The 27,982-nt window shown below is 50.1% G+C and overlaps 1 protein-coding gene across 1 annotated transcript; it reads right to left on the bottom strand.

Annotated features, from left to right (window-relative positions):
• LOC137483961 (centrosome-associated protein CEP250-like) lies at nt 1-27,949 on the bottom strand. The gene is made up of 31 exons (XM_068207445.1): nt 27,798-27,949; nt 27,157-27,213; nt 26,381-26,463; nt 25,650-25,815; nt 24,880-24,986; nt 23,421-23,633; nt 22,740-22,836; nt 22,165-22,263; nt 21,243-21,404; nt 20,773-20,951; nt 20,135-20,317; nt 19,864-20,008; nt 19,437-19,583; nt 19,029-19,259; nt 17,522-17,715; nt 17,035-17,162; nt 16,687-16,856; nt 15,766-15,942; nt 15,023-15,157; nt 14,603-14,746; nt 13,860-14,140; nt 10,269-10,428; nt 9,380-9,692; nt 8,825-8,952; nt 8,448-8,568; nt 7,714-7,868; nt 4,254-6,764; nt 2,472-2,627; nt 1,976-2,092; nt 1,761-1,808; nt 1-740 (listed from the first exon to the last, which is right to left on the bottom strand). The coding sequence occupies exons 1-31, from the start codon at nt 27,912-27,914 to the stop codon at nt 450-452; spliced, it is 7,215 nt and encodes a 2,404-aa protein (XP_068063546.1). The 5' UTR covers nt 27,915-27,949; the 3' UTR covers nt 1-449.
• Nucleotides 27,950-27,982: the final 33 nt, after the last annotated feature.

Genomic DNA, 27,982 nt, shown 5'->3' on the forward strand with positions numbered 1-27,982 from the left:
AAAATTAAAATGCCTGTCCCTAGGAGATGCTTGCAAATGCAAGCACCACAAACTGTTATGTTACTTTAATTGTTTGTAGCGCACTCTTTGTGTCCTTTTAAGTAGCTGCCCTTGGACAGATGTCACCCACAAGTCTTACTGTTCACTGTTCAAGGATTATTCATTTTTTGTTTGGGCTTCATTCTCCATACATCATTCTCTCTCCTTACCTGTGTTGTTGTTCTCACATACTCATATTTTCGTCCCAGAAATCATCTACTTCATGAAATAATGTTTCATAGATCCTAATCCTCAACATAAGGTGAGGTTTGACACCAGCCGAATGTGAAACCAACAGATGTTTAAAGCAGGGAGTAGCCCTGCCCTGAGGAGTTGATCCCATTTCTCACATCCATGAGCTCTTTGTCTTAGGGGAAATCATTCCAGTCAAATGGAGACCAGAGATGGTGTTACCTCAGGTCATCATTGCTTCTGGCAGGTCTGGCTCTTGGATGCTCTGGCTGTCTCTCCAGAGACTGATGACCCAGGGATTTCAGTGCCGAGTTAAGGTTCAGAGACTGATCCAGCTTCCGAGTCTCTTCTTCCAGAACAGCAGCTTTGGGCTCCTTGAGCACAGCTGCAAAGGAGCAGGACAGCTCCTCATGAAGGTCTGACAGCTCCTGGCTGGTCCTTGCACAGCTCTCAATGTAGTTCTGCCGGTGCTGTCGGTCTTGGGCCAGCTGTGACTGCAGCAGGGACACCTGAAAGAGGCACAAGGCCCGGCTCAGACAAGCCCACGCTGGCAGGAGCACCTGCAGCCCCACGGTACCGGCTCTCGGGGCAGACACAGCCTCCAACTCCAGCCCTCACCAACTCTCTGCCCTGGGGCAAGGGCAAGGGAACAGGCTCCCACACAGAGCAGAGCTCAGATGATCAACAGGTCCAGTTCAAGGCTGGCAAAGCCTTCCCACGGACATCCCTCAGCCACCACAGGTCTGTTAGAGAGAGTTCCGAGGGGATTTAGGAACCCAACTCTGATTTCCAAAGCACACATTTGGGCCACCGAGCCCTTTTTCCACAGGCTGTGCCTCAGCACGAGGGCTGCTGCTCCCCTGAGCTACTGGAGGAGTCTTCTACTTGAGCTGCTGGACAGGCAGCTGAGGGACAGGGAGCAAACTCTCCCTCTCCCTAACTTCAGAGCATTCCATACAGGAGCAGAGCACAATGTGGACAACTAAGCCCAGTGGAATAATAAGCCCCTGGCATTACCTCAGGTCCCTGATTTCTGCTAAATTGCAAGCTCCACTGTTACAGTCAAGGGAAAATGGAAACAGGCAACAAAGGAGAACATCCTGGTCCAGACTGCCCAGGGAAGTAGTGAAATCACTGTCCCTGGAAGTATTCAGAAAACACATGGCTGTGGCACTTCAGGCCATGGTTTACTGCTGGAATTGACAATGCTGGCTTAATAGTTGGATTAGATTATCTGAAAGGGCTTTTCCAACCTTAAGCATTTTATGATTCTATGATTCTGATATTTTCAGGTGACTCCAGTGTTCTGAATTTCATCCTATCTCTCTCTCTCACTGCCTGATCTGAGACCAGTCAGAGATAAGACCAAGGTAAAGGATGTTTGGTTGTTGCCAACAGGTGCACAACTGACAACACGTGCTGTACTCACTTTCTGAGAGCCAAACACAACTCAGGCTGTAGCAGCATGCACAGCTGTGCCCGTGAGTACAGCCACAGCTGCCTTTGATGAAAGTTTTCCTGCTTCTCACCTGGTTCTGTAATTCAGCTAAGCGCTGAGTGCAGTGAGCATGAGACTCCTCCTGTGAAGAAAATGAAAGGATGCTCTTTCAGTCTGTTTGGTCACAGCCACAGGCAATACTTGACTTCTATTAGGTCTCTACTGGAGGGCTGCTGCCACTGGGATTTCCCATCACTCCTCTGTATGACCAAAGCCTCCTCGTACCAAGGAAGATGTTGTTCTCACCTGTTGTCTAGAAGCAGGCAACTTGCACTGGTCAGACTCGGAGAGAGAAAATCCAGAGGCATCTGGGAATAACCGACCCCTAAAACATCTCTTCAGTCTCCTCCGTTCGTGTTCCACCTGCACATTGGATGGGAGAGAGGGTTACAGAAACCTGTCAGCAAACATGCAGCAAAAGGACATCTGGACAAGGAGATCTCTGCTCTGAGACCCTGAATTGCACTAGACAACACTGGGGGCAAAAAGCTCTCGCTGGGGGCTGTGCAAGAGAGGCCAGTGTGTGTGCAGGGACACAGGGCCAGGGAGGGAGGCAGCAGAGTGAAGGTGCCCTTGTGAAAGCCATGGGCTGCCCCAAGAGAGAGGACAAAAAGGGTGTGCCCACAGCAGGGACAGGGAGAGGCAAGGAAACAAGCAGAGGTCTCCAAAGCACTGCCTGGGCTAATGTGCCAAGTTCCAGAGGAGCCTGAGGCTCGGCAGAGGCAGTGAAAGCCCAATTTACCTGCTCGAGAGTCCTTCTGAGTTCAGTGTTTTGTTGCTTGAGCTCCACCTTTTCAACTTCCAGCTTTGCAACTGCTTGCTGCAGACATTCCAGGCTCTGCAACATGAGTCTCTTCTCTGACAGCCGTGACAGCTGCTCCCCTTCAGCAACAGCCTGCTGGGCATTCAGAGAGGAGATTCCATGAGCTGGTGCCACATAAAGGTTAGAAGGGTGTCAGAATCGATACAGTGGGGAGAGTAACCACAGCAGGAATGGACAGTGCTAAGGTCCTTCTTCTTCTCCTTGTCCATAGGCCAAAACAATACACTCTCTCTCTAGGGACACTCCTCCAAATCCCTTTGGAGAATTGAGTACTTTGTTCTGGATCTGCTTCTTGCTAGTTTTTTCTCAGTGTTCCCCATTCTGGTTTTCAGAGACTGGAAGCATTAATTTCCTATCCAGACACTTCATGGTTTTACAAAGCTCTAAAGTGACTCCACCTCTCAGCCATTTCTTGTCAGTTGTGAATACTTAAACATTTACTCCCCTTGGGGAAGTTAATTACCATCTTTGGTCATCCTCTTTGATCATCACTGTAAATTCTCTTACCTACATTTCTACTCTCTGTCCTTAGACAACCAAACGTGCAAGATGTGGGTAAAGCGTGCATTTCTGCAGTGATAAAACACTACAGTTTTTTTCTCTATTCTCTTTACCTGTTACATCCTCATACAGAACTGCTCTTTGAAAATACCACGTTATCAATTAGGCCATAAGCATTGCTTGGAACTTAATCAGGAGCCACCTCCTCCACCTTTGTGTCTTTCTTCATGAACTGCTCCTTGGAGCCCCTATAAATGCAGTGTTGGTATCAGCAGTAAACCAAACTGTGTGGATGCCACTGCATTACCTGGCTGAATTTTCTTGCATACCTGACCTAGATGGATGTAACTGAAATCTCATGCTCTTTTCACATTTCTTGCCCTTGTCACATCTTTACTTCCCATCAACAGATCTCAATATTTGTCAGCATCCTGGATCAGGCTGCAAATAATATTTCTCAAGTCATAAGTAAATGTATAATACATAAATACAGTGTTTTCTTAGTAGCACTTTTTACATGCCAATATACTAATGGACACCAGAATATAGGCAAATTCTTGGCAAAGCTGCAGCACAGGCTATTGCAACTGTTCCACTAGCAGGACCTGAATAAATTCACTTTGGAAAAATACACACAAGTTTGCTTCCGTGATTTTTGGATTGCAGTACAAACATGTCCTGAATGCATAATTAAGCATTTAACCTGACCAGGCAATAAAAGAAATCCCATTCTTTTAATACACTGGAAAAGCTGTCGCTTAGAAATCTCCATCTCAGGAAGCATCCTCGAAGCACCAGCAGTGCAGCTGCTCTTCAGTCCTCGGTACAAAACTCTGCTCAGTTTAGTCCATCCCTCTGCTCACCTGCTCCATTACTTCCCACACCAAATCCAAACCCCCATGTGTTGCGTGGGCACAGGAAAAGCAGCTCCCCATGCCCAGCTTTTGGCCTGGAGCAGATTGGAACAGTAAGCTCCAGAGCTGGAGCAGTCCTTCTGGGCGAGCCAGGAAACAATCTGGCAGTCAATGGTCTCTGGCTGGAGCCAGGCAGGCAGACAGACAAGGCTGCCTGCTGCAGCCCGGGCTGCTTTACCCAAGCAGGCCTGGACTGACAGGGATAGAGACCCACCTCTTCATGGGAAACAGCACTGGAATAATTCAGGGACCCTGGAGTGGACTGAAGGTCAATGCCAGTGCCTACCTGTTGATGAAATCGGTCTGTGTCTCTCTCTGAAATCATTCTCTGCAGGATGGTTTTTTCTTTATTCAGATTCCCATTGGCCATTTCACTCTTGCTCAGTGCAGCACTCAGGATTTGAGCATTCTCTCTCCATTCATGTTCTCTGCTTTCTCTCTGCTTCAAAGCAGCAGCCACACATTCCAACTCTTTGTCATTGGCTTCTCTCTCAGCTTCCAACTGCTGGGTAATTTCCTTCTGCCTTTGCAAGAGATGGTCTCTCTCCTGGAGAATTTTCCTCTTCTCTACTTCTTCCTCCCATTTTTGGAGTTTTTGGATTTGTTTCTTTAGGGTTTCCCCTTCATCTTTCCATTGTAAAGCCAGTGTTAATTCTTTCAGGAGTTCACTCTGCCTCCTAAGCTCTTGTTCTCTCTCTATCAGAGTCTTCTTTAAATACATGACTCTGTCTGTCTGGTACTTGATCTCTTTATCCTTCTTTGTCAGAGTCTGCTGAACATGCTGGAGATCTTCCTGAAGAGCTCTTATTTCCACTTCTAACTGCTTTCGCTCACTTTGAGCCTCGATCTCTCCTCTCTCAGGGAAGGCTTCTTTCAGGAGCTCCTGCTCTCCATTATGTCTAACCTCTTCATTATTCTCAGTTAGCCTAAGCTGGAGATTCTGCAAAGTCTTCAGTTCTTCTTCTACGTGCTGGAGTTTTTGCCTAAGAGCATCATTGTCTTCATCTTTCTTCCTCAACACTTCCTCAAGTAGAGTCACTTGCTTCTGGCATGATGTTAGTGCTACTTTCATGCTTTCTTCACGAAGCTGGAACGTGTTCATTTGCTCCGTCTGCTTGAGGAACTCAAAATTGTTCTTCTTCAACATCTGGCTTGCTTTGTCTAGATCCTGCTCTAGATTTTTGGCCTGCTTGCCTGCCACCTCCTTCTGCTCTCGAAGGTCCTGGACATACTCTTGCAAAGACAGGATCTCTTGATCTCTAGCTTCAAGAGAAGATTCAGTGTATTCTAGTTTTTGCAGTATGGCTTTAGTCTGAACCGCTGTCTCTTCCTTCTGCTGTTGAAGCTTTGTGATGGCATTCTCCAGAACACAAATCTTGTCTTCTTTTTCTTTCAGAGTCAGTGCTGTTGCATGGAAATTTCTTTGCTCAGCTTCATGCTTTTCCTCCTTTTCCTTGCATGCCTCACATTGCTTTCTAAGGGACAAAATTTCCTGCTCTTTTTCCTTTAGTTCCACTTGAAGACACTGAAGAATTTGCTTCTGCTGTTCAGAGTCTTGCTTTTGTTTTTGGAAGGTCTCAATCAGTTCCTTCTGAGATTCAATCATTAAATCCTTTTCTTTCAATATTGTCCTAGAGTTTTCTAAGTCTCTGTGCAAGACATTAATCTGTTCCTCTTTTTTTTCCTCATAGCTCCTTGTTTGTTGCTTTTGGATGTCCATAAGTCTGTCTTTTTCTTTTAAAGTTGCTAAGGTCTGCTCCAGTTGGTCACGGACAGTCTTTAACTGCATCTCCATGACTTGTTCAACTTCCTGCATTTGCTTTTGTTGTGACTCAAGCTCTTGATCTTTTTTAGATAAAGAAAGTGTCATGATTTCTACTTTACCAAGAAGCTCTTGCAGATGCCTGTCTTGCTGTTCCTTGTGCTGCTGCAAGAGCCTTAACTCTTCCCTTTGAGTGTCACACTCACTCTCTCTGTCCTTAAGAACAGTCCTGAGGTGTTCAAGGCTAGCATTTAGAGATTTCACATCTTCTCTCTCCTTTTCCAGTTCTTGAATCTGCTGAGTCAGAGAAAGAAGCTCCAACCTTTTCTCCTTCAGGTTTCCTTTCATATCATCAAGATCCACAAGCAGATTTCTGACTTGTACTGCACCATGCTGTTCTAGAATCATTATTTTCTCCTCCTGGAATTTGATCTCCAGGTGTCTCTCCTCCAGCTCTTTGCTCACCCTGCTGACAGCAGAGTTCTGCAATTCTAACTGCTTTTCCAGCTCCCTTATCAGCTCTTGCTGGGATCTGATCTCTTGAGCCTTCTCTTCCAGCTCTTGGCTCATTTTGCTTAAAACAATCCTTTGCTTTTCTTTCTGCTTCTCCAGCTCCTGTATCTGTTCCTGTTGGGATTCCGTCTTCTGTTCTTTCTCTGTTATGTCCTTAATAATCTGATTAAGAGCAGTTTTATGCATTTCTTTCTGCTTTTCCAACATTCTCATCTGCTCTTGGTACAACTTCATTTCTGCCTCCCTCTCTGACAGGATGGCAGTCACACGAGTGAGATGCTCCTGCAAAGTGTTGGTCTCTGCTGCCTCTTTCTGAAGAATCTCCATTTTCTTCCCCTGGTTTTGCACTTCCTCATTTTTAATTTTTAACATGGACAGGGCGGTTTGGAGTTCTTGTTCAAGGGAGTGATTCTTGTCTATTGCTGTATTTGCTCGGGTTTCAGAGACTGTGACTGATTCTTCCAGAAGTTTTATCTCATACTCTAGTTTTTCTTTATCTGCCTGCAGCCTGTCCCGTTCATGCTGCAAAACAAGGGGAAAAAGGGTCATAAAAGGGTCATTCCCTCTCTCGGTTTGCTTTTCAGACCAGATCTGGACTCCTGCTGCAGGGACAGGCACTGGCTGCCCCTCTCTCTCTGCCCCTCGGGATGCTGCAGACCTTTGCTGGTCTTCCCCCCTTGATTCTGCTCCTTCCCTCAGCCTGTCCCAGCTTCCTTTCTGCCCTTCCCCAAGCTCTTGCAGCCCCACTCCAGTGCTCCTCTGGGGAGGAGCTGCCAGATCTGCAGCCAGGATTTCAAGTCCATGCTAAGCAGGATTTAGGCAGTGCCACGAGGATGTGCTCTCCATCAGGGAGGAAGGGAAGAGCAAACACCCCCAGCATTTCCTTCCCTGGGCTTGGGCTGACAGCAGTGGTTTTCCAGCTCTGCTGTGTAGAGTTTCCATGGCTCCATCCCCGAGAGCCCCACTGCCCTCTCTTGGAGCAGCAATGGCCAGATCCCTCTGTCATCCTCTGCTGCCACTCAGGACGAGTTCTCCCCTTGCAGGCACACGTCCTGGTGTGGATCAGCACTTGGCTTTCCTCTCTTCTCTCCCCACTGGCTGCTCTCAGATGGCCAAGGCCAAACACCTTTCTATTCACAGCAAACTTGGTCTTCTCACCCCTCCTTCCAGATCCAGATATTTAGGAATCTGGACATGGGTTTGGACATGAGGAATTTCCCAAAGCATGCAGTGTCCATAGAGGCAGTGTGGACATTGAGGACTAAAGCTTCTAGGGCACAGAAGCCCAGCATGGAGGAAAATCAGCAGGCTCAGCATTAACTGGCTTTGACATGACTACAACACCTTCTCTTCCTTATTCAGAAGAACGCAGTTGGAGAAGTTTAACTGGAAAAAGGTGCTCCTTAGAACTATTAACTGAATGTGCAAACACAGCTAGGAAATGGCCCTTTGTGGCATCCGCCAATCTCACCAGCACATCCATCCTTTCCTTCTGCAGGCTCTCCAATTTCCTCTGCAGAGATGCCACCTCCTGACGAAGAGTCACAGCCTCTTCCTGCAGGGCAATGGCCTCTTCCTTCAAGGCAGTTTCTAGAGAAGTCTTCTGTTGCTCTGCCCTCAACATTGCTGCAGGAAAAGCAAAGCAAAGGCAAACTGATGTGCATCTTGCAGAGACAACAGCAGTGCCTTCTCTGCCTGCCTGAGTTTGCCAGGCCCTAAGCCCACAAGGGCTCCAAAGCTGACAGAAATGAAGGAAATTTGCAGGCAGAGAAAAAAGCAGGAATGAAAGGGGCAATGTTCAGAGGGACAGGAAAGTGTGTTTGCTCTTGGCCTTGTGCAGAGTGAGCAATCCAAGAGAGACAAAGGAGAGGGGATGCCTGTGCAGCTCTGCTCCAGAGAGGCCAGTAGCCTGGAGGCTCTGGCAGGGCCTGGAGTTTGGGGGAATCGAGCTGAGGCATCCAGCTACAGCTCCTCAGCACAGACACGGCACCTGGAAGGCTCCAGCTGTGCACGGGATCAGCCATGGCACAGCCGGATGGCACTGCCAGCCACAGCATCTTTCTCAAGAAAAAGCTTTCACTGGCACTTGGATGGATAAATCTCCTGCTGGTTGTTTTTCCCCTCTGCCTTTTTTTTCTATGTGGCATCAAAGAACCCCACTGGAGAGACAGGATGGGGCAGTGGGTGGGAGAGGAGAAGCTGTACCTGCCCGACTTTCATCCAGCTGTATCTGCAGCTCCTGATTGCTGGCTCTGAGATTGTCCATCTGATCCTGCCCCGTGCCCAGCTCCAGCTCCAAGGCCTGAATCTTCTTCCTTGCATCATTCTGGAAGAGATAAGAGGAGCAGAATCACATGTCATTGGCAATACTAGCAGGAGACAAAGGGCTACAAACACTAAAGCAGAAATAGCTATGTGGGAGAGGGTAGCGGGACTGTAGATCTGATTGTCATCCTCCTTCCTCCCCATGCCAGTGAGCCAGCTTCCCTACAAGGACTGACACCCATCCTGGCCTTGGCATGGTGCTTGTCAAGCAGCTCAACAGCAAGATAGGATTTCTGGGTGCACTGGACACACATTACCAGATCTTTCTGGGAATGTTCCAGGTGCTGTTGCAGGTCTTGCAGAGCTGCTGCCACTCTGTTCACTGTGAGCTCTGCAGGGACATCTCCAGCCTGAGAAGCAGTTAGGCCTATGGCATGACCCTCTTCTGAAAAGAGAAGACATTGTTTCAAGACTTAATCCAGTGGTCTCCAAAAAACAAGGCCTCTCTAACTAGGAGGAGGTGCCTTTGTCGTTGTCCTAGAGCTCACCTTGCAGCAGGATGTGTGTCACAGGCTGACATTATTCTGATGACCACTAATGTCAGCACTGCCTCAGAGACAACCGCATGGGCCCTGGTATTTGGCCCTTGCATGGGCTTGACAGGACTTGGTCCCTTCTCCCTTCTGACTCTGATAATTTCTCTACATACAAACATGGACTTGTGTCTCTAAAGGGAAGTCAAGCTGTCAAGACTTCCCAAGGCCTGAGTCAGCCTAAACTGACAGGGTGAGTGTGTGATACCAGGATGACCAGGAACACGCCCTCACTCCACCTGCTCTCCCACATCTGCTCACCCAGCCTCCCACACTTGCCTGAGCTCCAAGTGACCAAGTCTCTGCTGTCCCTGATCATGTGGTGGAGAACCAAGAGCAGTTTATCCAGCCGGGATTGAGTTTCCTGGTGGGCACCACTGGCCTGTTGACACTGTGTGGCCAAGGCCTCTGCTCTGTTCTCAGAGCTCTGGAGCCTCACACGCAGCTCAGACACCTCAGCCTCCAGCACATTCACAGAGTCCCTCAAACAGCGCTCTCCTGCTTGAGACTCCTCCAGTTCCTGCAGCAGCTGCTTCTCTTGAGTTGCCTGGGAAGCCTCCATCTGCAGCACTGTGTCCTGCAGGGTCTGGATCTGGAAGATGGATGCACAGAGCCTCAGGGACAGGGCCGCTCCTGAGGCTGCAGAGTGGGCCGCAGGGAGAGCAGCAAAGAAGAAATGATTTCAGGCAAAAACCATGCCAAAACCAAAAGGCAGAAAAGCAAGGATTCCAAAGGAGACCAATGTAGAGAAAAGAGGGAAAGGGAGGCAATGGGCATCCTTGAGGCTGCAGCTCTGAACAGCAGCTGAGATGGCTGCGCTGGAAGTGCCCTGCCCAGCCTGCCATAGCCACCTCTGTGTCCCCACATTGCTCAGTGCCCGGCACAGGCACCAACTCTGTCTGGGACAACACTGCTAACTGAGGGACACAGAGGCTCCAGAGGAGTCTGCTGCTGCTCCCCTCCCAGATTTCCTGCTGGGAGCCGGGAGAGAACGGTGCAAAACTTGGGCAGCAGACAGCAGATCCAGCCTCGGCCTCAGGGTGCAGCAGCAGCCCCGGGCAGAAGACGGCAGCTGTGCGTGCTGCTGGGAGGGGAAAGAGGTTGGGGCCTCCAAGGCAAAGGTGCTGTTGTGTGTCCCTGGAGAAGAGGATGCCACTGCACAGCTTACCTGGGTGTTGAGCTCCTGCATTTCTCTTCTGTGCTCTGCGTGGAGCTCCTCAGCCTGGGTAAGGGCAGAACGAAGCTGAGACACCTGACTGATCTGGGCCAGGTTGTTTTCTTCCAGGGTTCTGAGGCTCAGATCCTTTTCTTCCAGAGACAGAGTCAGCCTGTAGAACAAGGCAACAGATGGCCATGAGAGACATTCATATCCCTTGGGTGCCTCAGAGTTGGTCAACTCCAGCTCAACTGATGGAGTTGACCACTATGTCAGGCAACATTTGGAATGTGTCAAGCTTAGTCTGGGGTAGATGATGAGTGAGTCCAGAGCTTATGGGTCAGAATAAAAGGACAGACAAGTAAGGGTGACATTGCTGTGGGTGCTTGCTAGAGGCCAGCTAAACAGGAGGAGAAGTAGATAAGGCTTTCTACAGGCAACATAAAGCAACCTCAAAGTCACAGGACCTGGTTCTTGTGGGGGACTTTAGCTTCCCTGCCGTCAGCTAGAGAAGCAACACAGTGCAGGATGTTCCTGGAAAGCACTGATGACATCTTGCTGTCACAGGCAGTGGAGGATCTCACAAGGAACAGCATGCTGCTCAACGTTACCCTAACAATCAGGGAAGGCCTTGTTGGAGATGTGAGCCTGAGGTCAGCCTTGGCTGCACTGCCTATGAATGAGATTGTGGAGTTCAGCTGGGGGTGAGGAAAAAGCAGGGTAGCAAGCAAGATTACAACCACAGACCTCTTGAGAGCTAACTTTAGTCTCTCCAGGGACCTTCTTGAAAGAAGCACATGAGAACAGGCCTTGCAGGGTAAAGGGATCCAAGCTGATACTGAAGGATCACTTCCTCCAGGCTCCACAACAATACATCCTAGTGAGCAAGAAACTGGGCAAAGGGGGCAAGAGACCTGAGTGGATAAGCAAAGAACTCTTGTCGTTCCTCAAGCACACGCAGGAAGTACAGAGGAGATGGAAGCAGGCTCAGGCCACTTAAAATGAGTATAGTGAGATTGTTGGAGTAATTAGAAATGAGACAAAGAAGACCAAGGACCACCTTGGAATTAAATCTGGGCAAGGACATCAAGGACATCAAGAAGAGCTTTTTAAAATACATCAGTTACAAAAGGAAAACCAAGGATGATGTGTCTCTGTCTGTTCCTAAATGGAGGGGAGACCCTGGTAACAGAGGATGCAGAGAAGGCAGAGTTCCTGAGTGCCTTTCTTTGAATCAGTCTGTACTGGTTAAGACCAGCCCTCGGGGATCTCTGGCCCAGGAGACCAGGCTAAAGGAATGTTGGAAGGAAGACTATCCCTTAGTGTGGCAGCAGCTCTCTGGCCACAGAGAGCAGGCACAGACTTTCCCAGGCATTTTCCCAGGGAAGGCTGTGAGAAGATCAGAGAAAAGAATGAGAAACAATTCTTATCTCCACTTGTTGCACCTGCTGTTGTGCGCATGTGGAATGTGTCATGGAGATTTGTTTACCAAAGGGTGATTTCTTAATTGGACACTGGATGGTTGGATTGATTGACCAATTAGGTCAAAGCTGTATCGGACTGGCTGTAAAGGTTACTGAATTTCTTCATAGTATAGTATAGTATAAGATGATATAATAAAGCAATTGATCAGCCTTCTGCAATCATGGAGTCAATGCTAATTATTACCCGGCTGGGGGCCTGCAGCGACACCTTAGCAAGACTGTCCTTTCAAGGAGGACTGGGTTAGTGAATGCCTGGGCAAACTCGACATCCACAAGTCCTTAGGCCCTGACAGGATGTGTCCATGAGTGCTGAGGGAGCTTGTGGACACCAGAGTGAGGCCACTCCCCATTATCTTTGAAAGGTCATGGAGATCAGGAGAGGTGCCCGTGGGCTGGAAGAAAGCAAATGTCATTCTGCTCTTCAGAAAGGGCATGGAGGAGGACCCAGAGAACTATGGGCCTGTCAGAATCACCTCAATCCCTGGAAAGGTGATGGAGTACCTCATGTTGGAGGTCCCCTCTTCCCCACATGGAAGGACAAAAAGGTGATCAGGAATGGTAAGCACGGATACACTAAAGATAAATAATGCCTGACCAACCTGATTGCCTTCTACAATGAAACATCTACCTGGGTGGACAAAGGGAGAGCAGTGGACATTGTCTACCTTGATTTCAGCAAGGCTTTTGACACAGTCTCTCACAACATCCTCCTTGGGAAACTCAGGCATTGGTGGCTGGAGGAGTGGACTGCAATTAGTGGCACAGGGGCTCGTTAGAGGCCTGTCATTAGTGGTGTCCCCCAGGGCTCACTCCTGGGCACACTATTGTTGAACTTGCTCATCAATGACTTGGATGAGGGGGTCGATCTCTCCCCAGCAGGGTCACTGTGCATCCCCTCAGAGGGATCTCAGCAGGCTGGGGATGGGCAGAGGAACCTTCTGAAATCCAGCAAGGGCCAAGGCAGGGTCCTGCACCTGGGGAGGAACAGCCCCAGGCACCTGTACAGGCTGGGGCCAACCTGCTGGGCAGCAGCTTTGTGGAGAAGGACCTGGGGGTCCTGGTGGACAAGAAATGCTCCACGAGCCAGCAGTGTGTTCTTGTGGCCAAGGGGCCACTGGGATCCTGGAAAGCACTGGGAACAGCATTGCCAGCAGGTCAGGCAGGGGATTCAGTCCCTCTGCTCAGCCCTGTGAGGCACATCTGGAGTGCTGTGTCCAGCTCTGGCTCCTCAGCACAGCAGGCACAGGGAGCTCCCGGAGCGGGGCCAGCGGAGGCTGCGCAGCTGAGCAAGGGCCTGGAGCATCTCGGTGCCCAGGAAAGGCTGAGGGAGCTGGGGCTGCTCAGCCTGGAGAGCAGCCCCAGTCAGAGAGGGGCCCTCAGCCCTGGGTGTCCCTGTGTGCAGGGAGGGTCAGAGCAGGGCCCAGGCTCTGCTCCCTGGGGCCCAGCAATGGCACCAGAGGAACGGGCAGGGACTGATGCCCAGGCAGTTCCACCTGGACAAGAGGAAGAAATTCTTTCCTGTGCAGAGACCGAGCCCTGAACAGATTGTCCAGAGAGGCTGTGGAATCGCCAGCTCTGGAGACATTCCAGAACGATCTAGATGCAATCCTCTTCCATGTGCCCTGGGATGACCCTGCGTGAGCAGGGAGGTGGGACTAGATGAGCCACTGTGGTGCCTCCAACCTTACCCATTCTGCGATTCTCTTTGTCTGGCTTAGATAAAAAATCATGGGTTTAACACATCTTATGTCAACAAAAAGCATGAGATACCAGGCTGATGCAGATCTCAAAGGCTTCAAGTTACAGGACCCAAGGTGGAGCTGATGGATGTATCCAGCTCCTCACAATGCAGCTCGGGCAGTGTCAACACACCCACCTAAAAACACAATACCCCCTAGAGGGAAAGAGCTACCCCAAAATCCCTTCTCTGCAGAAAAACTCTGTTTGAAGTCTTAAAAGTAAAGAAAATGAAAGACAACATCCAGACAAGGAGAAGTGTCTGCACGGAGAGTTCAGAATCTGCCACTTAGGAAATGCTGGCAGAGCCCCTGGCAGGTGCAAAGAGGGCAAAGAGGGAATCCATTCACCACAATGCAGAGTCCCACAGGCTTTCATTTACCTGGCTTTTTCACTCTCTAGGACATCCACCGAAGCCCGCAATTCTGAATTTTGCTGAGCCACTTCTTCCCAGCGATTCCTTTCCCTCTCCAAGGACTCCAGATGCACTTGCAGCTCCTTGTTCTGATTTTCTGCCTCCTCCAGCATCTTCTGGACGTGTTCAACCTCCAACAGCTTCTGCCTGGACTCTTCCTGGGCCTCCCTCACCTCTTGCTGGGCTCTCTGGACAGTTGTTTCCTGGGACTCTCGGGAGGCTGCCAGCTGAGATGTCAACTCTCCCACCTCCAGTCAAAGGGAACAAAGCAGTCAGGGGCTGCAGCCACAGCTTGTCACTGTCAGCCACAGCACAGGCTGAGAGGAAAGGCAAAGGACAACTTTCCATTTCTCCCTGTCCTGAGAGCACCAGATTCACACTGGATATGGACAACTTGTTTCAGTCTCTAAGAGGCCCACCACCAAGGGCACCTGAAAAAGCACCTCCCAAACCAAGGCTGGCAAGGAGAGGCCAGCAGGAATCCATGCTGATGGTTGCTGGCCAACAGCCCAGAGGACTAGCCCAGCTGTCCAGAGCAGCAGCTGAGATTCAGCAGAGCACTGTGTGTCCTGCAGAGCAGCTGCCATGGAGCCCCCAGAGCCCGAGACAGCCCCAGGGATCACCCCACCAGCTGCTGCTCTGCCATGGAAAAGCAAGAAGGCCACAGACCCCTCGCTGCATGGCTGCCATGCCAGTGCTGTTTCACTCACCTGCTTTTGTAGAGCCTCCCTCTGCTCAAGGAGCAGATTCATTTCCTCTTTGAGGCCGTGTAGCTCTTCCTTGTGCCTCCTCAGTGCTGCCTGGAATTCACTGCGAGCTTCCTGCAGCTCAGCTTGAAGATTTGCCTTGATGGTCTGGCAACAAAATGCAGAGCAACTTCCTGGGACCTGCCCTCCGGCTCAGCTTGTTCCACGTGCTGCCTCAAAATCCCATTCCTTCAGCTGCTTCTTTTGGCTTCTCTAGCCAGCTCTGCTTCCACTGCAAGCCTTCCTTCCTGGGGCTGAGCTCTGGGGCTTACCAGGCTCTGTGCTCCCAGGGCCTGAAGCAGCCCTTGCCTCCTCAGTCCCAGGAGCTGCCTTTTGTGCCCTTGTCCCTGCCCTGCCCTCTGTTGCCTGCCTACTCACACTTACCTGCCCCTTCTCTTGCAGCTCTTTCACCTCCTGCCTGAGCTGCTGGACCTGCTGGTGGGCTCGGCTGAGCTCTCCCTGAGTCTGGAGCAGTGCCTCTGATAAAGCACTCTTCTCCTTCTGCTCTTCCAGCAGCACCTGCACCGAAGGAAAGAGCAGAGGGCTTCACACTTCTCCTGCAGCATCCGTGTGGCAGAGGCAAAGACTGATGGGCTCACGTGCTCTCACAGCACTCGGCTGCTGCTCCCCTGGGCCACTGCCTGCCCCGGGGCCAACACAGCTTCCCAGGAAGTGACTTAAAACACAGCCCAGAAGACATCTCTGGGTTACTGTTCAGAAATACTCCAGGCAAGTCTTTAAAAAGATTTTTCTCTTGTCAGTGTTGCTGCTGCACCCTCCCTGTTCCCACATAAGAAAAGAGCTACAAACTCACTTTGGCTGTGAACACCTACCAGTACACACCAAAAGGGGAGCGGAAAGAGAACATCGAAGGTACCCTGAGGTACATCTTAGAACAACAGAGCACAAGAGCAGCACAAAGATCTCAGCTGATAGCTGATGTTTCTGCCTGGCTTCCTATGAGAGGGCTCATTGCTGGTCCCAAAGACAGCCCCGTTCAGCTTTCACCTCCCCCAGTTCAATGTAGAAGACACGGAGGGCATGCTCCACACAGCCCCATGTCCTGCCATCTCCCACAGCTCCAGCCTTGCAAAAAATCACACCAGTTCTCCTCTCTCAGTCATTACCTGTCGCTTGGCATTTTCAAATCTCCTTAGTTCTTCTTGTTGGGCCAGCAGGGTGGCATCTTTCTGCCTCATCTCAAACAGCACCTTCTTGTGCTCCTGCTCTCTCTCTGCCTTCTCTTTTTCCCATTGCTCCAGCGTCTCCTGCATCTCTGCACGGTGCCTTTCGCGCTCACTTGCCTGAGGAGGGGAGGAGAAATTTGCAAGATGAAGTCCCAGGCAAGCTCCCTGCTGAAAAAGGTGAAGCTTCATCCCTCCCACAACCCCCAACCGGAAAAGACAACAGCACTCCAGAAACCGTGTCCTGTCATGGAATTCAAAAGGAGGCTCAGCAGGTGCAAGAATCACAGACTCGTGGAATCTCTTCTGTTGGCAAAGACCTTCCCAAGCGTTGAGTCCAAGTGCTCAGAAAAGGAGGTGTCACCTTCCCTTCCCTGACACCCCAGTCACAAGGACTGAAGGACCAGGGACAAGGGGCCTGTTCCATTTGCTTCCAGCCCTAAGCTAATCCCTCTGTCCACCATGGAAGCACAGCAAGAAAGGAACCGAGTTCCCACACCTGCAGCCAGCAGCACTGTTGGCATCTGCTCCATGCCAGCAAGTGCTCCACGCTGGCATCTGCTCCGTGGCAGGTGGGACTCAGGGACAATCCTGCCCTGGGCTGCCACGCTTTGGGTGGGCACGGCCCAACCTGCTCTGGAACTCCTCTTACACCCTCACTGAAGCTTTGGCTGCATTTACTGTCCCAGCACCATCCTGGGGGCTCTCAGGCACCTCCAAGTCCAAGCTGCTGCCTCTGCTGCCCGGCCCAGCAGCGGGAGGCCTTGGCAGAGGATTGCTGCCCTTTCACACCCTCAGGCTCTGCTTGTGCTAAACCAACCCACAGGGCTGGCTTGGACACTCCAGAAGTGTACTGTCCCCTACCAGGTCTTGCAGAAGCTTCTTTATTTCCAGTTGCTGAGCAGTTCCCTGAAGCCTGAGGCTTTCATGATGCTGCTGCTCTGCCTGCAGGAGCTGTTGAGCTGTGTCTTCCCGTTCCTGCCTCCTGAGAGATCTCTCTGCTTCCAGCTCATCTTGCAGGCACTTCACTTCTCCTACAAACACGACCAACAGCAAGAGTCAGAGTCTTTACTGACTTTACTGACCTCAGGCCCTTTCAGTGCCACCAAGCCCCACCACTCCTCAGAAGCCCTGTGGACAGAGGCAGCTTTACAGGGTGCTTAGTTCTCTAGGCAGGGGCAGCACCACAAACAAAGCACACGAGGTTCTCACCTTCTATCACCTCCTTGGCCTGTGTGACTATGAGCACTTGAGCTTCCAGATGGTTCCTGGTGATCTCCAGCTGAGATATCTGCTGCTGAGCAGCAATCAGCCTGGATTCCAGGCTCTCCTTTGCTGACCTATGAGTTGCACATACGGAGAGACATGAGTTGCTTGCTCCAGACACCCACAGCCGGGTATTCCAGGACGACGTGGCTCAAGATCCCCACACCTGAGTATGGGAAATGGGTCACGTGGAAACTTGCCCAGACAAGGCACATTTGTGCCATCTCAACAGCAGAGCAGGGCCCTCTGAGGGACTGCCCAGGCCTTCCCTATGGCCTGGCATAGCACAGACAGCCCAGCCCAACTTGGCCTCAACAGCCAAATCTACATCTGAAAAGCACAGAGTATACCATAACCCCTGTGTAGTGTTTACCACTTTTATCATTACAGCTCTTCAGCCCTGTCCTGCCCAGGGTTTGCTCCCTGCCTTTACCTGGTCTCTGCCAGCTGCTTGGAAAGGTCATGTTGGTGGCGCTCTGTGGCTGCCAGTCGGCCCTCAAGGGCAGCCTTCTCCCGGCCCAGCAGCTCCTTCTCTCTGCACACCTGAGCCATTTCATGCCCTTGGCCAGAGGATTCCTGGCGCAGCTGCTCCAGAGCCCTGCTCAACGACTCTTGCTCCTGGGAAACCTGGAAGTGGGACAAGGTACAGCTCGAGCCCTTCCTCGGGAGCCCTGTGCAGAGCCAGCCAGTGCCACCTCGCAGGCAGCCAGAGGACAAGGAGCACCTGTGCTCTGGGCTCAAAGTTTCACAGCATCTGCCCTATGCAGCTCTGATAGTCGGGCCTGCCAAAAGCCTCTGGCACTGTTACCTTGGAAGTGCTGTGTCAGGCCCTGCTAGCTTGCCTGGGACCAGACAGCTCCTTCCCAACAAACATCCCCACTCCAAACTCCGTGTTCTAACCCAAAAATACTGCATCTTCTGCAACTGCCACTTGGGAAACAAAATTATTATCTGGATATATTTCATTGCTGGACATTTTCAGGAAGATTTGTGAAAACAAATTTGCTTGCTGAATCAAGGGGAAATATACAGGATTTCCCCCTTCAAGGAGAAAATTCTCGTCTAAGTTTCTCCTCCTCACATATTCTACGCAGCTCTCTGCAAGGAGAGGATGCCTCGCAGGCTCTTGTGCTGAGCAGACATTTTGTGACTTGTGGACGCCTGCCTGATGTGGCCAAATCAAAACGTCTGCTGTGCATTTGCCCAACCTATCACATTCCCCAGAACTGAGACTGTCTGACAGAGACCATCAGAAACAAAGCCTTCTCTTGCAGCTATCCTGTAACACCCAATCTAAACCTCCTCTGGCACAGCTTGGGGCTGTTTCCTCTTCTCCTGTCCCCTGTTCCCTGGGAGCAGAGCCTGACCCTCACCTGGCTGCAGCTTCCTGTCACAGAGAGCTGTAGAAGGCAAGAAGGTGCCCCCTGAGCCTCCTTTTCTCCAGGCTGAGCCCCCCCAGCTCCCTCAGCTGCTCCTGGTCACACCTGTGCTCCAGACCCTTCCCCAGCTCCGTTCCCTTCTCTGGACATGCTCCAACTTCATGACAAAAAGCATCAACAGAAACATGGAGACCTGTTTTTTTTTCCAGAAAAAGGATTCAGAGCTACAGAGTTGGATCCTTTTGCCACAGTTTGATTCTTTTGCCACCCACTCAGATTCATGGACAACACAATTATCTCTTCGCAGGTTATCAAAAGCCAAAAAAGAAGTCAACAAAGACAGATGGAGTAAAAGACTCTGTAGAAGCAGAGGACAACTCCGAGAACTGTGGAACAGCTCTACAAGCCACCCACACATTTCCAAAAAGGAGCAAGCAAAGCCTTGTGACCTGTAGCACTACCATATGTCCCCTTGACAAAACCACTGCAGAATCCATCACGTAAAACTTCCCTCATCCAAGCAGCCCAGTGCTCACATGGCTGCACCATACTTTTGGTCACCTGTTGGAATTTCTCCTGGGTTTCTGCTTTCTCCTCTCCCACTGTCCTAAGCTCCAGCCACAGCTCCTCCCGTTGCTCCTCTGCTTCCTTCAGCAGCTGCTCTAGCCGGGCTTTCTCTGCACAGAGCTCTTTGTTTGCTCTTTCACAGAAGTTCAGCTTCTCCTGCTCACAGATCTTTGCTCTCTCCATCTCATCCACTTTAGCAGACAAAACTTCCTTCTCTTGCTCCAGCTAGAGTCACAGAAACATAGAGGAAATAAAATACAGGAAGAATTACTATGAAAGACTGGCTCAGACACAAAAGGAACACTGCCACAGACAGCTGGGCAGACTGTGCCAGCTAAGAAGGCTGAGAAACAGTAGCAGCTGGAGACAAACACCTGACACATCTCTGGCAACTCTGCTCACCTGCCACACATATTTGTTCAGCTGCACTTTGTCCAATGCAAGAGCTTCATTGATGCTGCTCATCTTCACTGCTGCAGCCTGTAGATCAGCTCTTTCAGCATTCAGCTTGTTCTGAGCCCCTGTCAGCTCTGCCACTGACCGCTCTGCCTGGAGAGGCAAAAGAACAATGGGACAAAAAGGGCAGCAAAATCCTGGACTGCAGGCAGGCACTCCACCTCCCCTGGGTGTCTTTGACTTATTCCTAGGGCAGAGCTCCCAGTAAGATCATGGGGACCAATGATCCCAAAGAGCCTGTCTAGTTGGCTCACCATTTTCCAAGAACAACAATATTGTCCCTCTCTTCTACTGCCAGAAGCAGCATCTCAGGTGATCTTGGTGGCCCAGCTCCCACTCCCACAAGTGCTGCCTAGGAATAAGGTGTCCATACCTTCTCCAGAGCCATGGCAAATTCATCCTTCTCTTGCTCCAGCAGATCCTTCTGAAGCTGCAATTTCTCCAGTGTCTGTCTCTTGACTACCAACTCGCTCTGCAGTAATGAGTGTTTTTCCTCAAGTGCAGCCAAGTCCTTCACTCTATGAGGAGGAGAAAGAGGTTTTTATAGAAAAACAGTCTATGCTACAAGAGAGGAGCAGGCCATTTGTTCCTTCACACTGGGCCTCCTCAAGCCCAGCACTGCCACAGAAAGCTTTAACACTCACAGGAGCTCCTGCTCACGGCGTGCTCTCTCCATCCTGTCCTGCTGCTCTGCCTTTTCTGCCTGGGCTGATTCTTCCTTCATCTGCAGCTCAGCGTTACTCTGACGCAGACATGAGGCTTCTCGCTCCCTTAATCCAAGCTGTTCTTGTAGTTCTTCCCTAGTTTTCTCAAGGTTTGCACAGTCACTGCAGAGACAAGGCTCAGTCAGAAGAATCAAGAGGCCTGAAGAGTCAGCAATGCCATTTTCAACACTCCAGGATGGAGCTGGGGGCAGTGGGCTAAGGAAGACCTTGCTCTTTCCCTCCCAAGAAAATCCTCCAGAGGCAAAGGGAAAGGAAGACAGGATTTTGCCTTCCTTCAGTGAGAAGCAGTGGCTGGGCAGGGGCCCGCAAAGAACAGAATTCAGGGAAGCAGCACGGCGAGAAGAAGGAGTCTCCTATTCCAACATGGCTCTGCAGCTCCCAGACAGCCTTGGGAGTCACGGTAGAGCATGGAAAAACCAGACAGGACAATGCCTGAGAGCCACACTGAGGACTACACATGGTAGGCAGGTGACTTCTTCACCAGGGACTCCTCTGAACTCCCCGGCCTGGAAGCAGATTGCCTCTGGAATGCAGGAGGAGGAGGAGGAGACACTCACCTTCTGAGTATTTCTACTAAAGACTGAAGGTGCTGTTGGTGGTTGCTGGACTTCTTGCATTTCTCCTCCAGTTGCTCAAGCCTTTGCTGCACCTCCCTGCACTTCTCTTCCTGATGTCTCTGCTGCTGCAGTAGGAATTTGTTTGAGTCCTGCCTAGCAGAAAGCTCTTCTCTCAGGGCCTGCAGGAACAGTTAGGGAAGGAGCACAAATGAGCAATAAGGAGCAGGGAAGGTGGCTCCAGAGAGCTGGAAGAAACATCTAGCAGAGATAGCTCCTCGGAAGGCAAAAGCTCTGTTGAGAGTGTGGGCATCAAGGAAAGAAAAGCAGTAGAACACAGCAAAGCAGAGCAGAAGCATGAGTATGAAGGTGCAAAAAAGTGCCTCAAGTGGCTGAGCAAATGGAAGGGTGTCAAGCTGAGCAAGGCCTCAGCACTGAGCCTGTGGCTATCGGGGAAGGCACAAAGTTCTCACCCGTGTTGCCCCTCGCATCCTTGCCAGTGCTTCCAGAACCAATCCAAAGGCATGCCCTGTATCAACAGATCTCGGAGCTGAGACGATGTCCCCAGAGTCTGCATGCTGGGAACTGCCAGTGCAGATAATGCTGACCATGCTGTCACTGTTGTCTAACACCATCTGAAAGCCCACATCCAGCTGTTAGCCTTTGCTCATTTTACTTGGTTTTCTTTATCTTGTTCTCGTTTTCCTTCCACTTTACCCTGGAGTAATTAAAAACTCAAATTTCTTGTTTCTTCAGTCCACAAAGGTTTGTCCCCGTGGCTACAAGTACTCTAGGGATTTCTGAATACAGCTACTCGTCACAAGTGTGAAGTGGCTGGAGGCTGCCTGAACACTCACTTTCTTGCAGCTGTGTATAAGAGCAGACAACTGAACCCATCTCTATTAAGAGAACTTTAGGGCTAAGTTAAGGTTACCCCTGAAAGTTGTGATTCTGGGGAGATTATAATGGTCAGTGAACACTGAGGGAAGGAGCAGAGCTGGCAAGTGCATCAACTGAGTCAGTGACCTTTCACAAAGATCTGAAGAACAACAGACTCATTGCTCAAAGAGGGTGAGGGAATTGCTCAAGAAACAAGGGAACACAAATGTCAAGTAGCACACTCTGAAAACACAGTCCAAGAGAGACCTTAACGGGGTGGTGAAGGCAAAGGTACTGAAACTTCTACTGACTCACTGAATTGTCACAGGACAGCAACTCACAAGCTAGAACAGGTTCTGTGTCAGAAAAGTGGTCTAAAAATTAAACAGGCAATGGCAGTTAACACGGATAGTACACAATATGTATCTCTAGTCCCTAAGCCAGTCTGTTGCCTTCCTCAAATACTTCAAAATCAAATTTACAGGGATGTCATCCTGGTATCAGGTCTGTACTCACCTCAGTGATATTTTTAATGAGTTTTTGAAGGAAAAGAATCTCTTCTTTGGCACTGTTAGTCAATGAAGCTGCAAATTCTTTCTCTATCCAACTTGATTCCTGAGAACAGAATAAAGAAAGGGTGGGCACGGAAGAGCTGCTCCCATCTGCAGCATTCCCATCCTCAGTAGCGGTCACACTGCTAAGTCTCAGCTCTAGTGATTCCAGTATATTCCTGTCCATACCTATTCCATTTCTTCTCTACTAAAACTACAAGGAAGACCAAAAGCTAGTTTTTATAGACTGCTATTAAACGGTCAGTTCCAAGGAACTATGATCCCCAGAGACCTAAAGTCACAGGCAGAAGAGCATTTTCCCTAAGAGGAAGACACCTGAACTGTCTGCAGTTCCTCTGGCACTGCCTGCATCTGGACTGACTCCACATCTGCCAAGCACACAAGGAATATTTTGCCAAGGTGTCTGATGTTCCCATACACTGGGCATCTTTACCACTGTTTCTCCTGAGGAAGTCACACCTCTGTGTTCAGGCTGAAGAGCAAACACTGGGCTATCTCCCAGGTAAAGGTAAAACATACTAGAATCTCCACTGTGTCGTTAAGTGTTTTCATGGTCTTCTCCTTCTCCTCGTTCTGCTTCTGAGACTGTACAAGCAAGGCTGAGAGCTCCATCACCCTGAGAAGAGAAGGTCTACATGCCATTCCAAAAGCTTTGCACACCAGCACCTGTTAAAGAGCCAAGCAGCTCCCCAAAGCATAGCATAGCAAAGTTCAACCCAGGAAACACAGCAATGGCAGCATTCGTCTCTACAGGTTAATAGGCTTGATGCTGCAAAATGGCACTTCTTGCCCCAAAGGCCTCTGCACTCAGTCTTGCAAGGAATTGTCAGCACAGAGGTGCTGCAGTGCTTATGGTGGCCCTGGGCAAATTCCTCCCAACTCCTTCAGCACAGCCCTGAGAAGTAAAAGGGCTGTACAAGAAACACAACTCTCTTCATGCTGAATTCAGTTTTTCACCAACAATCTGTTAACAGCAAAAGCACTATCGGAGGGCTATCTCTTTTTCAGTCTTGTCTTACTTGGAAGAATTTCTGTCAGGCAGATACTTTTTTCCATCCTTTCTGTTGAAGGCAAGAGTTTGACTGGGGACAGACACAGGGCTGTGCAGGACTGTTCTAAATGTGAGCACAGCCCATCTGTGAACCCAAGAAGCTGCCACAAAAGATAATGCTGGTAATAGCAAAGTTAAAACACCTTTACCTGTCCTGAAGCTCTTTCTTCTCCATGTCACACCTGACTTGTAAGGCTATCACTTCCTGAGCTGGTTTCACTTGCTGCACTGCCTGATCCTTCAGGGCAGGTTTACCCAGAGGGATGGACTCCCTGAACTGCACACAGGAGTTCAGGCGAGAGCAGTTCACAAGAATAGATCCAGAAAGCCTCATTTGTTCTGCCTTCAGCTCTGACAAATCTCTGAAGAGGAACCAAGAAAGAGCCAATGTTCACTCCACTATCTTTATCAACTGATTCACTTCTGAAGCATGCAATCATGCATCAGGAAGAGCTGGCAGGCAAGGTGACAACTTCGTTGGGGACAAGTCATTCATCTGACACTTGGGGACCAGGACACATCTTGACAGCTGAGCAATGACTTTACCAGGTAGCCAAGTGTGGAGTCTGTTTTCTTCTCAGATATAAGAAGTAAGATATGGCACAGGCCAGAAGGCCTCAAGCACCTCAAATTACTCTTATTAACATACTGTAATTATCATTAATAGAAATTAGGAATTTTACCAAGATCCCCAGCTTTTATACACTCTGCTCTTGAGTGCTCTGTGATCCCCACTTGGACTGCTAAGAAGCTCAAGACTATACCTATATAATAAAACATTTCAGAAAGGTGGTGTAAGAATCAGCCTGAAATGCTGTAACATAAAAGCACAAACAACACAAGGACTAAGTAGCAGGTCAGGCAGACTCTACACAATAGGGAAGACTTATAATCAAATAAGACAAATGGCTTACAGTAACCCAGAATTTGGAAGTGCATGTTGACACCAGAAGGTACTATTACAGCTACACTATTTTTCTTGGGAGAAAAAAACCTCAGAGAGCCCAAGAACTAGAAACAATCATAAAAAGAGGTATCAAACTAAGCAAAATAAATTGGACAAATGCAGTAACAGGGCAGAGAAGCTATTCTTTCTCTCAGCAATGCTGGAAGAGGAGCAAGAGGATACAAACTGACCAGAAAAAATGTATGCTGGAAATGAAAAGGGAAAAAATATGCATGAATCATCTTTCTCTTAGGAGCAATGGGAAAAGAAACCTGGTAAGATTTTTGAAAGGCAGGTTTTTATAATTTCATAAAAGAGACCACTCTATATGCTGCATGTACAGCTTCAGTGAGTCTCTCACCAGGTGTCCATGCATTTCTGTGCCTGTGTTCACATGCCCACACATCACCATAGTCATCACCTGCTCAGAGCCTCTGCTGTCCTCATGGCCCAAGCCCTTCAGCTTTATCTGAAGATCAGCAGCCAACAACTCTTCTGAGAGCATCCCAAAGCACGCTGAATGGCTTTGCTTCTGACTGCCAAAGGAGAAATCCTGCCTCTGCTGTAACTAATGCAACACTGAGGTTCAAAAAGCAGGACCTAAAAGCAAGCAAGCAAACCACACTTTTTCTGCAGGAGATCTCGCCTCAACTTCCACTCACCTGTCCGTGGCAGTCTTCATTTCCAGGAAATGGCGGCGGAAGGTCACCACCTGCCGCCACAGGCTGAGCAGGCGGTTATGTTCCCCTCTTAAGTAGTTGTCATAAAGCTAAACATGCAAAGACAAAAAGAAATACCAATTCAGCCCTCCACTGTCACTGTAACATCTCTCAGACAGGAGAGAGTAAATCACCATCACCAGGTGCCCTTTAATAACTACTGCACCAGGGGCATCAAGGACTGAAGAGGCACCACAGAGGCCCACAGAAGGGAACCACCTGCCAAGAAGGGATCACCCACACTTCTCCTGTAGCAGTAGGTAGCAACAAAGCAAGCTGATCGTGATTCATCACCTCAAAGTCCCAGCAGAGGAACACAAACATAAGCTCCTTCAAGCCCAGTGCCAGGTTGGCTTACAACAGGCAGTCAGTACAAGAGGCCTGTCTTGTTCCTGTGTTGGCCACTTTGAATTTGAACACTCACGGACCTCTCTGGTCTCAATCGCTCAAAGCAAGGATTAAGGAACTATTAAAGAGACAAGTGTTCCTGTGACCGCCCTACAGCGCCCAGCTCTATCTTCTTAACCAAGCAGCGCAGTCACAGAAGGTGGGCATCTCCCCCCAGCACCCTCTCCTGACACTCCTCCCTCCCACTCCCCTGTCCAGCACCAGTACATCCTCAGCAGAGCCAAAGCCTCCACACAGCAAGTTTTCCATGGCAGGAACAAAACGTATTCCCACTCCCCTCTGGCATTCCCGTGGCCTATCCTCACCTCACGCTCACTGCGCCATTCACTCTCCTTCAACTCCAGCTCCTCCCGGGCCCTCATCCAATCCACCGTCAGTTTTCCAACATCTTCTTTGAGGGCGGAATTAACCTCACTGGCTTTATCGAGGTGCTCCCGCAGGAGAGTGTTCACTTCTGCCAGATTCTCACACCTTGGAAAGAGAGAGAAACAACAGTGAGGTCGCTGAACAACAGCTCTCCAGCATCCCTGTGTTTTCCCAGCTCCCTTAACACTGACTGCTGTCTGAGAGACAGTAAAAGCACTTTACATTGTTAACTAAGATCTCTCTGTGATGAAACCCTAATTTGCTTCTCTGTGCTTTGAGCCTTCAATTTCCATCCATGATTTTGGTTTCCCCTTCAACCCTGACGATGCCCACATGTAATAATTTGCCCCCTCTTCATGCTGATGGTCACTGGATGTATCACTTTTCTATAGCACTGTACAGCGTTGTTCACCTACTAGAACCACAGAATAATTTTGGCTGGAAAAGGACCTCTCACCCAGAATACACATCCCACTTCCCCACTCAAAGCAGAGCCATTAAGCACACAGCACTATTACTGCACCACAGAAAGCAGATTGTGGACCTTTCTCCTGTCAAAGCAGCTTGCCCAACCGCTTCCCTTGGGGAGACCAGGTAGCACCGACAGGTTTTCCCTCACTTCCATGAGCATCCAGGACACCAAATATGAAGAAATGCTTCTTCCTTGTACCTTTGCTGCTCCTCTTCCACCTGAAGCAGTGCTTTCTCTAGGCTGTGGTCTGCTGTGGCTTCCCATCTGCCTGGAAGGGATCCCTTTAAGAAGAAAGGAATTGTTTAGTCAAATGATAGTGTTTCCTTCACCACTGTCAGCACCCACCATTTTCCCATCCATTTGTTGGGTATCTCAGGAGCTCATGGCTTCTTCCAGCTGTAACAGTGTTGTGACTACAGGGAGGAAGGGAAGGGTGTTAGTGTGAGCAGCTCTCCTCACTCTCCCACTGCTATGTGTCCTCACTTCATGACTACAAGTGCTGATTTGGACTTGAAGCGTGGGAGTGCTCTCCTATTCTTCCACCCTTTGGTTTCTAGGTTTATTTTAGCTATGAAGCAGAAAGAAATGCAAAGAGCCAGTTCTGTATGTTGACCACTAGCCTTCCTGACTTCCAAAAAGGTGTTTTAACTGGCTCTTTCTCCAGGACGGCTGTATCATGTAACATGTAGCACAGTCCTCTCCGGAGACCCAGGACAAATGTAACTCAAATGAAGCAATCATCCACAAAATTAAAATCCTCAACTGGGTTTTCTGGACTGGCATTTCTGGGACTAGTGATTGCTCTAAGTATGGCAACTGGACAAAACACAGATGGGAAAACTCACAGTGTTTCTCTAAACCCTCAGACAGTAAAAACCTGCTTTCTTGTAATAGGATTGTGGGGCGTTTTTATTGGTCTGCATTTGGGAACATTAGATACACCCTTTTTAGTTTACAACCTGCAGCACACTCACCCCTCCAGCTTTCACTTGCTGCTCCAACTCTTGACACCAGGTCTGGTACTGCAGTACCTGAACGATACAGGGAATGCAGATGAGAGAAGCAGCTTGTAATAGACACCACTCACCTCACATTAACTTTTCTCTGACTCTGTCCAGCCCAAGCACAGTGATTCTGATACGCTCAACAAGAAGTCACTGCAATATAGGGAAGCGTCACTTTAATATGACAGAGATTGGGGCGGGGTTTCTTTCACGCGCAGCACTGTCTGCTCACCTGAGACAGCAGCAGCAAGCAGAACGATGGGACAGGTGCGGGCAGCTCTACCTGACCTACGGCCCCCACGTACCCCGAGCCAACTGTTCAAGGGGGCTGTTCAAGGGGGTCCTTGAAGCGACCGAAACGAGTTTTCAAACTTGCTCTGCAAGCAAACCGGCCCGACTCCTGCCCGGGACAAACCCTGCTAACGGGGCCGAGCAGCAGCGATGCTGCAGGCATCGAAATCAGGAGGGGCTCGGCAGCGAGACCGCGGCGGGACGGGCGCTCCCGGGGCCTACCCGCCCCGAGCTCGGCACCGCCCGCCCGGGGAGTCCCCCTGAGCAGCGCGGGCGGCCCTGCACCCGCACCCCGCCGCCGGGCACCGCCCGCTCCTCACCTCGTTCTGCAGCTGCCGCACCAGCCCCGCCTGGCGCTGCTGCGCCTCCTCCGCGCTCCGCAGCCGCCGCCGCAGCGAGCCCGGGCTGAGCTCCCCGTAGCCGGCGCTGCCCGCCATGGCCGGCCCGGCCCGCGGCCCTGCCGTGCCCAGCGCAGCCCAGCCCAGGCCGCCCCGAGGGTCCCGCC

Source organism: Anomalospiza imberbis, chromosome 17 (genome assembly GCF_031753505.1).
Source record: "Anomalospiza imberbis isolate Cuckoo-Finch-1a 21T00152 chromosome 17, ASM3175350v1, whole genome shotgun sequence".
In the NCBI taxonomy this organism is placed as follows: domain Eukaryota; kingdom Metazoa; phylum Chordata; class Aves; order Passeriformes; family Viduidae; genus Anomalospiza; species Anomalospiza imberbis.

Bases quoted from the DNA above. Each gene is read 5' to 3' on its own strand.
- LOC137483961 (XM_068207445.1), bottom strand. From the start codon at position 27,914: ATGGCGGGCAGCGCCGGCTACGGGGAGCTCAGCCCGGGCTCGCTGCGG. The intron at 20,009-20,134 runs GTGAGTGTTAAA...TCCTCCTCATAG, and splicing joins CGCCGTGAGCAGGAGCTCCT to AGTGAAGGACTTGGCTGCAC. The intron at 10,429-13,859 runs GTAAATGAAAGC...CTTGTTCTACAG, and splicing joins CTAGAGAGTGAAAAAGCCAG to GCTGACTCTGTCTCTGGAAG.